Source organism: Merops nubicus, unplaced genomic scaffold (genome assembly GCF_000691845.1).
Source record: "Merops nubicus isolate BGI_N331 unplaced genomic scaffold, ASM69184v1 scaffold15464, whole genome shotgun sequence".
Classification (NCBI taxonomy): Eukaryota; Metazoa; Chordata; class Aves; order Coraciiformes; family Meropidae; genus Merops; species Merops nubicus.
The window spans coordinates 27,535-41,898 of record NW_008602401.1 but is presented as its reverse complement, the minus strand read 5'-3'; the positions used below and the strand labels follow the sequence as shown (position 1 = coordinate 41,898).

Genomic DNA, 14,364 nt, shown 5'->3' with positions numbered 1-14,364 from the left:
TTCCCCTCCTAAAATGAGGATAACCAACAGATATACAGAGGTTTCATTGTATTTGTTAACTACTGCCCACAAGATATTCTTGAGTTACATGAAGACAAGCATTCTCCTCGAACCTAATGAGCATAGAAGTTAGCTTGAGATGTGCTGATTTGGTGAGTCTCTCAACAGCTACTGCTGTCAAGAATGTAAATATTTCTTCATTCTTTAAATATTTTCACCCACCTTGCTGCAATCCTTCCAAGTTCCAGCAAACAAAGGCACACTTCTCTTGGCTGCTTGTGGAGAACTGGAAAAGCAAAATAAAGATGGAAAACATTTAGAAATAAAACCTATTTTAAAGATTTTGATGATGAATGGAACCTAATCATCAACATCTGTAACTCTGGACTCAGATAAAACTTGGTTTTCCTTGGCTTGCAGTGGAGTTTTACTGCAATAAAAAGGATGGGACTGAGGAGTGGTTCTCAGAATGCAGATAATTTAGGAAGTTCCCATTTAGTTATCCTTTAGTTCCTTTGAAAACATCATTCTAAATGTAAATTTAGTTTACATTCTAAATTGTAAACTAAGTAATTATTTGGACCATTTGATAACCTGCAAGCAGTTCATAACTATTTAAAAATAATCAAAAGCTTTGTCTGAACACTAAAACTAGTAGAATGTCAAAAGTAATTCAGAATATTGAAATGATACTTTCCTTCTACAAACTAAGAATTCCTACCCTTTATATCACTATTTTACTCAACCTATTGAAGTTACAAATATAACAAGACTGAAATAGCAAAGATACATCCTATTATAAATTTGGTCCTGAATTTGTTACACATCTACTGTTAGAGCAAATATGAAACTAGAATACTTTAGGAATTCAGCTCATCATAGGAAAAATAAAAAAACCCCACATTTTCTTTTGTATATACACACACACATATATGCAAGCTTCCATGCCTGGATTCCACACAAAGCCTGCTGTTTTTAAGCTTCAGAACCAGCTACAACACAACATGAACTTCTCATTAAGAAATCCAACCATAATCCAAGATCATTCTCTTCCCCCATCCTCCCCAACCCCCTCTCATTCAGTTAATGTTCTGTAGAGAAGTCCAGCAAAATATCTAAGCAAAATCTAAAATCAGTTAATGATGGCCATTTGCATAATCAACTCACCAAAAGTCCAAAAAGAAGAAAGGAATAAAGGGGGGAGGGGGGGAGAAGACTTATGAGTGCATTGTCATCTTCTCTCTAGAAACACCTACTGCAGTAAAAAAACTTATGTTGTGGATAAAACTCAGGTTTTAGAAATTTCCACAATAATCAAAAGATTTGTACCTTATACTTCAGATTGAACTGAGATCAGTAAACAATTGTGTGAGTATTTGTATAAATCAGAAAAAAAAAAAGCAACAAAAATTGTGTGGTTTTAATGAGTTAAGGTCAAGACATTTGCTGTATAAACTTTTTGGTTATCTAAAGACTCACCTACACTCAAATGCATGAAGAAAAAAATACCATACCTGAAAAAGATATTTTATGTCTAATTAAAGCTCTAAAAGTCATTACTTCATCCTACACTGTACGTATGAGACCTAGAACAGGAATCCACAGACTTAAAACATTTCTTAATAACTAATGCCCTGGGACAGTTCTTCAGCTTCTGCAACTTCAGCTTCCAGCTCCAGTGACCTGAATAAACGTATGGTGCATTGCATGAGTTGGATGCTTAGCCCAATATCTTTCACTAGAGTACATGTAGCACTTTGAGATGTACACAGTTTTCCTTTCTAATCTCATCCAACTATATTTCCAGGAATGAAACTGCAGAGCATGAAAACTAAAATGGGACTCACTAAGAAAAGTACTTTTATCCTTCAGCCATCTGTTATTAAGAATATAAAAGATGCAGACTTGGACTTTCGGCTATTCTCCATAGTTTGCTTTGCCACAACACAGTAATTTTATGAAACCTTTACCTTTGCTAGTAAACAGTATTTCTAAAGCATGAACCTAGAAATGTATTCTGCTGCTCTGGTTTCAAACCAGTTGGGACTGCCCCAAAATAAAACTTTATTTTAAGAAATAAGGCATCCCTTCAAACATAAATGAAATAAACCAGTTGTGGAATAGTCAAAGGGAGTCCAAAATTTCTGAATTGTGGTTCACACCTACGCACATCTGAATGAATTTGGAAGACAGGAGAGACAGGCTTAAGTAATATTATTTTTTAAAAAGATCCATAAACAGAACTGGAAAATGATTCCACTAAGAAAGGTGAAATGTTTTTCTGTCATTTCAAACAGATTTCAAAATCCTTTAGCAAATCTGACTGAACACAATCTAGACACATTTCATGCATTTCACATCGAACAACGTGACACAGTGAAATCTTTGTTAGAGGATGAATTTGCTGTGCAGGCAATAACCAGCCACAGAAACAAACATCTGGTCATCTGATAAGAAGACGGTGACACAGCACTTCTGACAAGAAAATGTTAGCATTCCTGAGGACTATACCAGCACATGTATTCAGCAGCTTCAGACACAAAGGTTATTTGGTATACTGCAATACCCACTGGAAATAATTTAGATTCTCAAATCAAAATTATTTTCTTTTCATCCAAAAGTATGGCTGTTTACTGGGCTACCACCTCACAGGAGACTGGTCAGGAGTTACGGCATAAGCCAGAGACACAGGACAGCATTTCCACACCCTCTTGGTCCCAAACATTCAGCATAGCCTTGAGCAAGCAAGTAAGACCACTGCCTGTTGGAGTAAGTAGTACTTTCAAGTGCCTTGATTTCTGAATACTAATTTTAAGATACTTTTTGTCTGGTGTTATTTCACAATAACTGAAAGAGCTTTATATTTACAGTCACTTTTGAAAGGCTGGCTCCTAAGCCATTTAAAAAAAAGGTCTCCTTTATGCTTTTTTCCATCTAGAGAACAGAAAAAGATACATTTCTTACACATCCGTTCTTAATTTTTTTTTATAGAAGTTAATCAGTATTTTCAAAGCACTTCAAGACATCTAATAAAAGAGATGGCAAAGACTATTTCAGAGGTACTACACAGCATCAAAATCACTTTTTTAAAATCAGCTCGCCACTGAAAAGCTGTAGAAGTCTTACTAAGTCACATTTAAATTCTCACTGTACTGTAATTTAAATCTGCATTTAAATTCTGACTGTACTGCAGTTCATGGCTAGCTATGCTACAAACATACACAGTTTTATACACATGTATTTGTACATTTACAGGGTAATAACTAATATAATTTGAAGACTATGGGCAGTTCATTCTGAAGTGACAGTTTACAAGCTCGGGTTGAAATGTAACACCTGCACCCATGTTCCTCTGTTGCATCTGTGGGTACATGAAGTTGTTAATCCAATGGTAATAACACAGTGTCCAGAATGCTTCTATAGTCCTCAAAATGAGACAAATTCAACAAAACTATGAGTTGTTTAGTAAAATATTGTGAGAGACAGGACAAAGCCTTATTCTGATGCAATTGCATGTAAAATTTAACGTGCTGTTCCAAATTGTAAATGTTCCACTGTGAAAGAATGGTCAAAATACTTCCATCTTGTAATATGAAATTAGATAGGGTATTAATTAAAGAAGTAATTTGCCCCATGCATAGAATATTTTTAAGCAATCAAGATTTGAGGTTTGTTTTTTTTTAAAAAAAACCCAAAACACCCTTAAAATTAACATCATTAGAATAGAGATCAAAGGTGTTTGTGCTTTAAGTCTGTCATTCCCACTGAAACGCTAGATGTTTTTGTTTAGGGAGCCTGTCCATTAAACTTTAATCAGTTAGTTGCATCAAAAGAAGTCCATGTCACACATCATGTGTACACACGCAGTTACAGAACATACAAGCACAAAACATTAATACAACAGTATAATTCAACCACTCCCAAAACAAACAACACACATGGGCATGCTGGCACACTTGCTGGCAAACCCTTTTCTTGTCGGGTAGACTCTTTATCATAGAAGAGGTGCAGAATATTCATTGGTTCCAAATCCTATAATCATCCAACAATACCTCGTTACCAACAAAGAGCTCACAGCTTATGCTTTAAATTTATTAAACTAAAGCAACTGTAGAAAATCTTACCGTTCTTACTATTTGGCCAAGAGCTTTCTTCAAGTATTACACTCTTCGTGCTTGAACACCATAATTACAAGAATCTCCATCTACAATGCTTCCATAAATTGAATTACCATAGCTTTGTGGATCTGCTGCCCTACAATCTACAAAGGAGAACTTACAAAATATGCATACCTTGGTAACAGAGCAGTTACAGACAGTATTACTTTCCTTAGACCGCGAAGAGTTAGAGCATCATGTTCCAAGCCCTAGATATGGGACAAATTTTGACCTCTGATACATATAAGAACCCCATGCAAAGACAGGGTATCTCAAGGTTTGCCCAGATGATGAAAGTTTGGACTTTGGATCATAGTTTTTCATATTAACAAAGCTCATTTCTTCTTCTTTAAATACAACTATAAAAATACCTATGAAAAGCACAGTAAATTAGTTGATGAGTGCAGGGAGCTTGCAGAGTCTCCCTCTGTTTTGCAGTATTCTCCCTTCATGCTGTGTTGCTGTAGTTGTTAGAGATGCCAACATCTTTCCTGCAGCTCCTAAAGTACAGCACCTGCCTTTCCTGCTATGTCTCTGCATTCAGAGAAGTTCAAAGGGCCAAGGACACCTAGATTGCTACCAGTCAGCTCTGGCTGTATTGTTAACCTTTACAGAAAACAGTTTAAAATACAAAGAAATTGGGAATAAAATGTTAAAACACCGTAACATTCAGCAAGACAAAATACACGACGTTATAGACTACTAACTACAAGTTAGTAGCACAATTGCATTGTTTTCAATCTTTTGAGTTCTGTATTGATCTTAAAGTAACTCGACTGGAAGGCATAATCATATCTACCATCATAACAGCACTTTTTCTTTCCTTCTGTTTATTTTGAAGAAGGACTTTGATCCTGTTTCCTTGATTAGCTCAGCTGAAAAGCCCAAATCCAAGAAAGCACTTCAAGCCATGCTTAGACTTTAAATAATTACATAAACTACTAAATCAGTCCACAAGTGATGGACAAGGACAAAGTCACGTCAGCAGACCTGCTTGTCTGGGTGAGCCCTAGAATGTTAATGCTTGGCAGAACCAGGTCTCTAGGAAGACTGAAGTCTCCCATTAACATCAGTCACCTGAAAGGTCCTCGGGCATAGGCTGCACCTATCTGCTGTGGTGTCTGACTCACTTCCATTCCCCTGAGGAATGTACCTTCCTATGACTTCAGTCTGAGCACTAGGCAAGTGGGAATGCTGGATGCAGCTGCCTGCAGTTATACCTGTGTGATTTCAAAGACTTCAGAACTCATCAGGATGAGAACAATACTTTTAAGTAATGAGAAATAATAGCTATTAATTTCTTAACTAATATATAACTAATTTTGTTGATCTGTGAATAGACTCGGGACTTTTTTTTTAAACCAATAGTGTCATAAAACCATCATTCAAATGTTTTACTGCAAAAAATATTAAAAATTACTCTTACAGTGTTAGAATAGAAATGTAGAAGAAAGTCTCAGGAGTGTTTCGTGTGATACAATGGTATGAAGAAACTATCACTATGTGCATCTAATTAAATAATACAGTTAATTATTTAAATATAATAAGACAGGCAGAATACACTAAAAAAGGAGGTTAAAAATTGAATCAATTAAGAATATTAACATAGTAATATCCACAGTAGAGAGAGAAAATAGTTGCTTTATCACTAGCAGTTTACGCATCATTACAGTTTAATAACCATGGGGGAAAAAAAAACACAAGAAAACACAAAAAACGGTTACCTCTGTAACGATCACTTCACCACAACTATTTATTATCAAAAATACAGCAGACATCCATGAGGCAGTGCAAACACATTTCTCATTATTTTGACTAGAACCTTTGCTATTACTTACCTTTGCTGAATTTTTATTTCTTATGTAGTGAAGAAGTGATTTGTGGGAGAAAGGGTAACTTAAAAGCTTTAGATTGGCAACCGTTAGGATTCATCTTTATTTCTAATGTATTAGAAAAAACTCAAATGAAATCAAAACTTGGAAGAGTTCTAGCTCAAACCAAGGGAGAATAGCAGCTTCTATATTTATCCTTTTTTTAGAAATGGCATGATCACTGTCCCACTCTCAAGTTCAGAAAAATGGGTCAAAATTTTATGAAGTCCTAAACCTATTTCCAGCACCTCAAGTCTTTTCAACATGTGCATTCCATAAACAGCAACACTCAGAGAATGAAAACAACAGAATCTAGTTTTCCATCCATGAATAAAATCAGTCATTGATCAGCCCATTCTAACACAAGCCAGATCTGGTTTGTGCAGTGTGTATTTGGGTATATCCCACTTCATTTTCTGAGACAAGACATCCTGAGCGTCAGCTTTCCAGGTGCCTTTGCATCCAGTGTTATACTGTGGCAGGTAAAGCACAGTGTATATATCAAAAAGAACTTATCCACAGAACATCAGTTTCTCAGCTGTGATGATTCTGTCTCTAAACAAGATCTGTTTTCTTAACAATGTAGAAGAAAATTTCTTATAAACACACTCTCAGTTATACAGTTCACCTATTATTGGAACAATACTACACTGCTGGGTTTACCCTAGGAGTACAAAGCCTAAATTCATTCAAGTGTTGAATTTAACCACAGGTTCTTCTGCTTATCTCAGTGGAGGTCTATGTCTCCTTTTCCTTCATTTGTTTGCAAGTTTCTTTGTATTAGGCAACATCCAACTCCTCCACCATTTCAAATATTTGGAAGAACAATTATTGTTCACCTTCCACATGATTTACCTTGTCCAATAAAAGTTTCATTTTGAGGATTTAATGAACAAAACAGAGACAATGCATATATCCTCTTCACTACCTGTCACCTTTATGATACTTATTTCTTCTCTGTCACACATCTTCTCCTGGAGATATAAAATGATTTAATTTTAAAACCCTCACAGAAGAAGAGACAAATGAAAAAAGAAAAAAAAGCTTCAGAAATAGTTGTGCTGGAAGAGCAAGACTGTAGAAGAAGAATAGAATAGATCAGTTGCAACACAGATAAGAACTTCAGCTAGGCAGTCAATAACCTTTTGAACAACAGAACAAAGAAGCCTCTTGATTCAGTACAGTGTGTTCATTCATCTTGCCAAACCGAGCAGTCTATCATCACAACAACTTTACACTTTTATCTGCGTTCCAATGACAAACAAACATTTGATTCTATTAATTTTATAAAGTTTGGCTGAAACAAAATCTTGAGGTAAGATACATGAGCTTTCCTTTGAAGAGAGAAGAGTTAAAAGAGAAAAAAAAATGTGTATTGTTAGAACAGTGATTTTCTAAGCAGTCCAATCTTTCAATGGAACACCCTGAAGCACTACCATTGGATAATTCTTGTCCAGAGCTGCACAAGGGAATCAGCTGGAAAAAAGTTCAGTATAATACTGAAAAAAATCAGAGAAAAAATTCACATTTTCTTGCCTTGTAAGCAACCCATTGAATCTGCATGAACAGCTAAATGTCTGTAGCCAAACTGAGCATGCACTCGTGTCCTACTCACCCAAAACAGAAAAGCACTATCTTAAACCTCAAACTAAGGAACAGCATTAAGTGATCAAAAAAAGTGCAGGTAGGGTGAAAAATCATCTGCATGCAAGAAACCATAGCAAGATTTTTGTCTCACTTAAGTTCCTCTTAAAATTTATTTAAATGAAATTTTAATGATGTGTCCTTTATTTGATCATGCTACAGATAAAGGGTAGAATTAACAGAGTCACATACAGGTCAGATTTGCAGTATCTATTAAGAGAGCTACTCTGCCTTTCAAGGCAAAACACACAAGTTATTTAAAATTACCAGCTACTACATAAACAAATACATACCCAAACCTTCTGACTCAAATAGGCAGGTATCATCCACCCCTACATCTCTGCACCAGGATAAGAAATTTGCTGTGTTGTCCCGTGCAAAAAAAGACCCTGAAGGAGCATTTGCTTTGCAGGGAATCTTCCGCACTGGTAAGGTCTGAAAAACAGAAGTTCTCTGTTTAGATAAATGATCCATAATACTCAAATTACATACTGATGAAATCACTGTGTTGGTTTGCATAGATAGGTGACTGCCACGAACATATTTTTCCTTGTCCATGAAAGAATTCCAAGCAAAGAATAAAGTGAATTGAACAGCATGAAGTTGTAGACCACGACGTCTTTTCAAAAACATCATGTTAGGGTATGTGACGTGAAGTTCAGGGCTGAATCAATATTAGCGACTTCTTAGGAATATCAGCAATTACCATTTGGGGATTTAGTGTTAGGTCCTAAGTGAACTTAGGTTTATTTATTAAATATTTGGTTCTGTTCTGGAGTCAGTAGTTACTCAATAGCAAGCAAGCTAAGAGGTAAAAAATTGAAAATGCTGTCTCTACTAGTTATCTATGTCCAAAATTCCACTTTCAACAGTCTAAAATACTTCTTGGAAAAGTGGAAAGGGAACAAACAGGTTCTGTCGTTCTATATGCACAGAGCTACTCACCTCTATAGACCTGATAAAACAAATAAATTGCAAATGGAATGGCTACAGGGGTAAGCAACACTCTACTTATTCTATCAGGATTTCAATGGAAGCTTATAAATTGCTTTAGACAAATACATGCCTTAGAAATGTTTAGACCCGTTATTCCTCAGACCACCATGTAGTTCTCATTCCTCATTTTTCTTATTCCAATTGCACTATTTTTACAATTATTTCCTTGTTTTGCAAAAATGATGTTTATGTTTCAAACTATTTAAGAAGAGCTAGGAATACATTTCTATATTGTATTTTAAAACACTGATCAGTTTTACATGACATTTCAAAGAAAAACCCAGGTAAGCCTTGTGTCATAGACACCACATTACCTCCTGGACCATCCTGGAATTAGGAAAGAGGGAAAAAAGTAGGAAAGGATACATGACTATTCAATAAATCCAGCAGAAGTAGAAACAATGAAACCCGAATTCTTCCAAGGCTCTAGATATGGACCAGCCTTATCAGATCAGAGCACAAGGATGTTGTAAGCCATTATTTTAAATCCCTCTCTATTCTTCTGAGGAATCGGGCAAAAGACAAAAGGGGGAAGAAAGCTCCATTCTTCACAGACCAGGGCTTTTTTTTTTTAATATTAAAAAATAAGCTACTAGCATTAGACAGATTTCTAGACTAGCACCCTTTCCACATCACACTAATTTCTTCAAAGAAACAATGAGTATCTGAACCTGAGGCAAATTCTCATTACAGAGTACAGACTGCTTCACACATTGAATTTCCCCTTGTGATTTACAGCCTCTAGAGGAAATAATGCAGGATTTGTCCATCTCTGCCTCTCCCTCCCCCCAGCATCCTTTCTCAGGAGATTTTAATTGGATAAGTCTAACAGTCTTAAAAGGGCACCTGATTCTATTAAAAAGGGCTCACACAAAACTCTCTGTCAGGCTGATGGAGGAAGGTCAGCTAGTCCAGTCTGCATTTGGAGAAAAGCTGTCAAAACAAGCCTTTTGTTCCATGATCGGCTACTAAAATCTTACACAAAACATTGCAAAAAAACTTTAGAAGTTCCTTCTTCAAAATAATTTCAGCAGCAAAGGTCTAAGCTGACCTTCCTTCCCTCAGGGCAGATGGGGAACAAGCAGTGTGGACAGGGATGGTCAACAGACAGCAGCATGAAGCAAAATGAAACAGGTGGGGAGCAGTGAGAGCTGGGCTGCTCCATGGGGGGAGATAAGGCAGGAGGCAAAGGTGGCCCCAGCAAAGGTGGTGGCAGCCCTCACTGGCAACACCAGAGTCCCACAGCACCTCAGCAAGGCAGTCCTGGTGACACACCAGCTTTAGCCCTCTGACAAGATGAGGTGACAAGTCAGGCCTAGTGTCTGTCCAGAAAGACAAGTCAGAAACAGCAGAAGACAAGGCTGGACTCAAGGCTACAGCAGAAACTGAGGCTCCAGCCATGAAGCCCAACCAGCAGGAAGGGTGGAGGTGGTCTGTCTACAGCATAGCTCAGGCAAGAAGCAGGTCTGCAGTCAAATGGAGCTCCTGGGCTATAGGCAGAGAGTGCAGGTTAGGGTGCCAGGTGAGGTTGGTCATGACTACTAAGGAATTTTGGATCCCTGGTCCTGGCAGAAACTATTCTGTGTTTTCAGTGAAATCAATCCTTTCATAAGTACATAGCTACCTGACAGTCAACTCAATCTTGTCAGCAGATTCAAAGAGATACCGTTTCATAGCACTGTGTACAAACAACATGCTTGATCATATTCTTACAAAACCAAATTACCAGTAGCTATAAATTGGTTTAATACCATTAAAACAAACAAAAAAAATCAAATGGAATTAAATTATTTTCCCATGATACCTCTGCTTGTACTAGAGTATCTGCAGTGATACATGGGTGTTGAACCAAGTTAAGGAGACTAGGAGACTAAACAAATTGTACCTAATAAATCTATACTCTTTGGAATTTTTTGAATTATTTCACCCAACACAGACCACACATTTTGGGTGACTGTATAATGGATTCGCAGTACTGTGACAAGAACAAGATGACAAGAAGCCAGCTTGAGAATTCCTGGCACTTGGAGACTTGTGCATAAGCTACTTCAGAGAGCATGGAAAAGAGATAAAGCTACAAGTTCTCCTTTGCAGAAAGCTAACAAACCTCTCCAAGACAAAAACTGTTTATAACCCCAGGAACAGCTTGGAGAGCCATTCCAGGTGAAATCATACCATGTTTCTTTCCTCCTATTCAGTTCTTCAGCTCCAGCCAAAAAAAGAAATATTGTAGTATATGGCTGGTGGCTGCCACCTGGCAGTCAGAGGAGATTTGGGCACACTGTGGGCACAGCCAATCTGCTCTACTTGGCCCTGAGCCCACAGGGCATGAGCAAGTCTGTGGCACTGGTCCTGAAGACCAGGAGCTGCTCCATGGCACAGATGCCCTCAGCAGTACAAAAGCAGCTAGAAGCGAGGAGGCAGCCAGGAGAACCTGCCTTGCCTTTCTTTGAGGGGCTGTTGGGAAGGTGTTGCAATGTCTGGCAGGAATACTCTAGTTTTTCCCCTGGGTCACTGCTGCTCCTTAGGGCTAATAATGTAAATAAATTTGGTTCTAAATATTTTATGTCTTCTGATGTAGGTAGATTGTAATGACTGAATATAGAAATACTTTCAAGAAAAGCCATTCAGAACAGATGGTTTATGTATCAGAAATTAATGCAGTTAGAGTCAGCAAATAAACCATCTAAAACACATGAATGTCTTTAGGTGCCCTAAAGAACTCAGATGTGACAAACACCCAAATGCAAAACAAGGCATGTCCTGGAATACAGAAAGGAAAAAAAATACATCATTGAAGTGGGGGGGTGGGAATAAAAAAAAAAAGGCTTTAAGTCATGTTATGGAACAAATGCTACAGAGATAAATACCCTTGGCATCACATGAGCTCACTAAAATGTAACATTCTATATTTCATCCCATTTCTCACAATATCAGGGTCTTGTTGAACAGTAAAAAAACCCTCTCCATGCAAGAACAGCACGATCAGGTTTATCACAAAAATCATAGGGAAATACTCCTATTTTCTTATCACCTAATAAATTTCCCTAACACCTTTTACCTAGAAGTGTACCTTTTTTAATATTTCCAAAACAATCACTATAATGTTCAACCTGTAACACATGAAAGCTCTTATTTAAGAAAGGTTTCATGCACAAATCTTTTTACTGATTTGTATAAATGGCCTGACTATTTCAAAAGTGCTTTCTAACAGATCGTTCTGAAGTAATTAGGTTTCCATATGGCAAAAGTGACTTTTGTTGACATAGTATAGTATAACCCCAGTTGCTTTGAAACAGCAGTGGCCGCAATTACTCCTATCAAATATCATGAAAACAATTCCCCAGTTAAACTCCTTTTACAATCTTGTCTTGTTGATGTGCATGCATGTGGTTTAATGCAGGATGTGAAAGTGTGAGTGAAACATATGATGCAATCATGGAAAAATGCTGTCAGGTTCACTTCTAAACCCAAAAGGGACTCTATTACACCGATGCTCTGAAATCACATAGAAAAAGGTTTGGGTTTTTTTGTAGTGTTTTTCCAAAAATGAGGGTCCACAAATAGATGTTTAAAAACCTCAGTTTTTTTTATAGCAGACAAGCCATATTTTGAAGATTCTCAAGCACACTTCCCTCTTTGAGTCGATGATTTCACAGCTTTTTGAACTGTCACTCACACTTGAATAAAGGGAAAAGATTAACAATTTTGTGAGCTATGGAAAAAGAATTTTTTTTGGGAAAGGGAATTTTGTGAGCTAGGGAAAATTACACCATGGAGACTGCAGTATCTGATCACAGTGGTGCCTCTCATGTGGCTACTCAGTGTGACACAAGCATAAATTCATACTGCAATGGGAGTGTATCAGCTCAACAGAACATGTACCCATTTCAAAACTTTTTGGAAATTCGCCTGTAATTTTGCTACTGGCCACAGAGATATTCTTAAATTCTTCCCTCATTTTTCTCAGGTTTCCTTAGAAAAGCCCTCCTCTCCTTTATAATATCTGAATTAGCTCATTAGGATAGGGAAATACCTGTTCTTCACCTAAGTGTGGTTCTACCACAGTTTCTCTGTAAATATGATTTTGCTCCTTGTCCTTTATTCATTTGTTAATCATTAATGAACTGAAGCTCATTGCTACAAGAACTTACCCTTACTGAACTGTTACAGTTCACCCCACCACAGAGTGACCACACCCCCAGCCAACCATCATTATTCACTTGCTGTTAATTCCTCAGGAACTCAAGCCTAGAACTTTTAAGATTCCATTATAGATCACAAAAGTGGTGTCCCAGACACTCATTTCAGCAAAGAGAAATCAAGTTTACCTTAGACTGGTTTGCAGTGCCAAAGTTCAGATTTAGTGAATAGCCATAAAGTACAGACAAGGATGAACTAGACATTAAGGAAATGAAACTGTAGTACCTACAAGGTAAAATAACTACTTCTTGGCAAGGTGGGCCCCAGTTTTGTTTCCTCCCTACTCCATTTACAAAGACTTTCCAAATACAACAACTGGACCAACAATCAAAAGAACATGCTAAATACTTATTCAAAATGGACAGATGGAACCCTGAATATGGAAATACATACACAGAATTGAAAATGAAGCATTTTCCACTGAAAACAAAACAAAATCAAACCCTAAAGAAAATTAAAAATATAACCCACCCCTCTCAAAGCTGCAATAAAAGTTAAAATCCAGCAAAAGTTAAAAACCAAAAACTCAGCATGGAAATTTTGAAAGCTTAGGAGACATCAGTAAGAACTGGCAAACTTTTCAACAGGCATGGAACCAGGAACAGCTTCCAGATTAATGAAACATGTCATTGCACTTACAAAGACAGCATCCTGAAGCAATTCCCTTAACAATTGGCAAAATATTGTTCTTCAGTGAAATACAGTCTTTGCACTGTCATATGAAGTACTGTAGAGAGATGTCATTTTAATGGAATAGCAGGTTGGATTTCAAGTTTAAAGATCATGTGTTGAACAGATTTTTACCCTACGTAATCACTGCAGAGATCACCAAAAGCCAAGAATCACTCATTATCAACTTCCTAGATTCTAAGAAAGCACTTGTAATCACTTTGGAATACCTAACAGATTTATGACGTGCCAATAAAAATAATTAACATCATCAAGGCTTTATATCAACATACAGACAACAATGTTAAAATAAATACAGAACTAAGTGAATGGTTTAGCCATGCTATTAGTGTCAAAGTAGAATATATTCTCCCACATCTTCCACGTAGCATTAATTTTAACTTCTTAAGAGTAAGCATAGATGGAGAATAAGCTTAACTTAACAATATAGTTTTAAAAGTTAAGTTTTTTTAATGGCTCTGTTCTTCTAAGTGCTCTACCCAAAACACAGCTTACAAGTCACACAGCGAAAGATGAAAACGCTGGTTAACATTCCCAAAAAGATGAGGTTAATAACAGTTATGAAAAACTAATTTAACAGAATCGGGGTGACTCCTACTTCTAACAGTGTGTTAGAAAGACAAGGAATACAAGAGTTGATTCAATTCACATAAAATGCACCAGACAACTGGGACACCCAGAAATAAAGTAAAAAATTGGCATGTGAGAAGCCTCATTCACCAGCTTAAGCACCTTTGATTACATGACCGATAAATAATTTAAAAATAGTCAAGTGACAAGTCCATTTCAATGTATAGAGGCAA

The 14,364-nt window shown here is 36.9% G+C and overlaps 1 protein-coding gene across 1 annotated transcript in view; it reads right to left on the bottom strand.

Moving 5' to 3' along the window:
* The window catches only part of GAS2 (growth arrest-specific 2), a 73,580-nt gene that overhangs the window by 40,720 nt on the left and 18,496 nt on the right, over positions 1 to 14,364 (bottom strand). Inside the window, exons 3-4 of the mRNA XM_008938354.1 lie at positions 7,966 to 8,107; positions 223 to 286 (exon numbers count right to left, since the gene is read on the bottom strand). Coding sequence (XP_008936602.1) covers positions 223 to 286; positions 7,966 to 8,107 — 206 coding nt within the window. The remainder of the gene's footprint in view (positions 1 to 222; positions 287 to 7,965; positions 8,108 to 14,364) is intronic.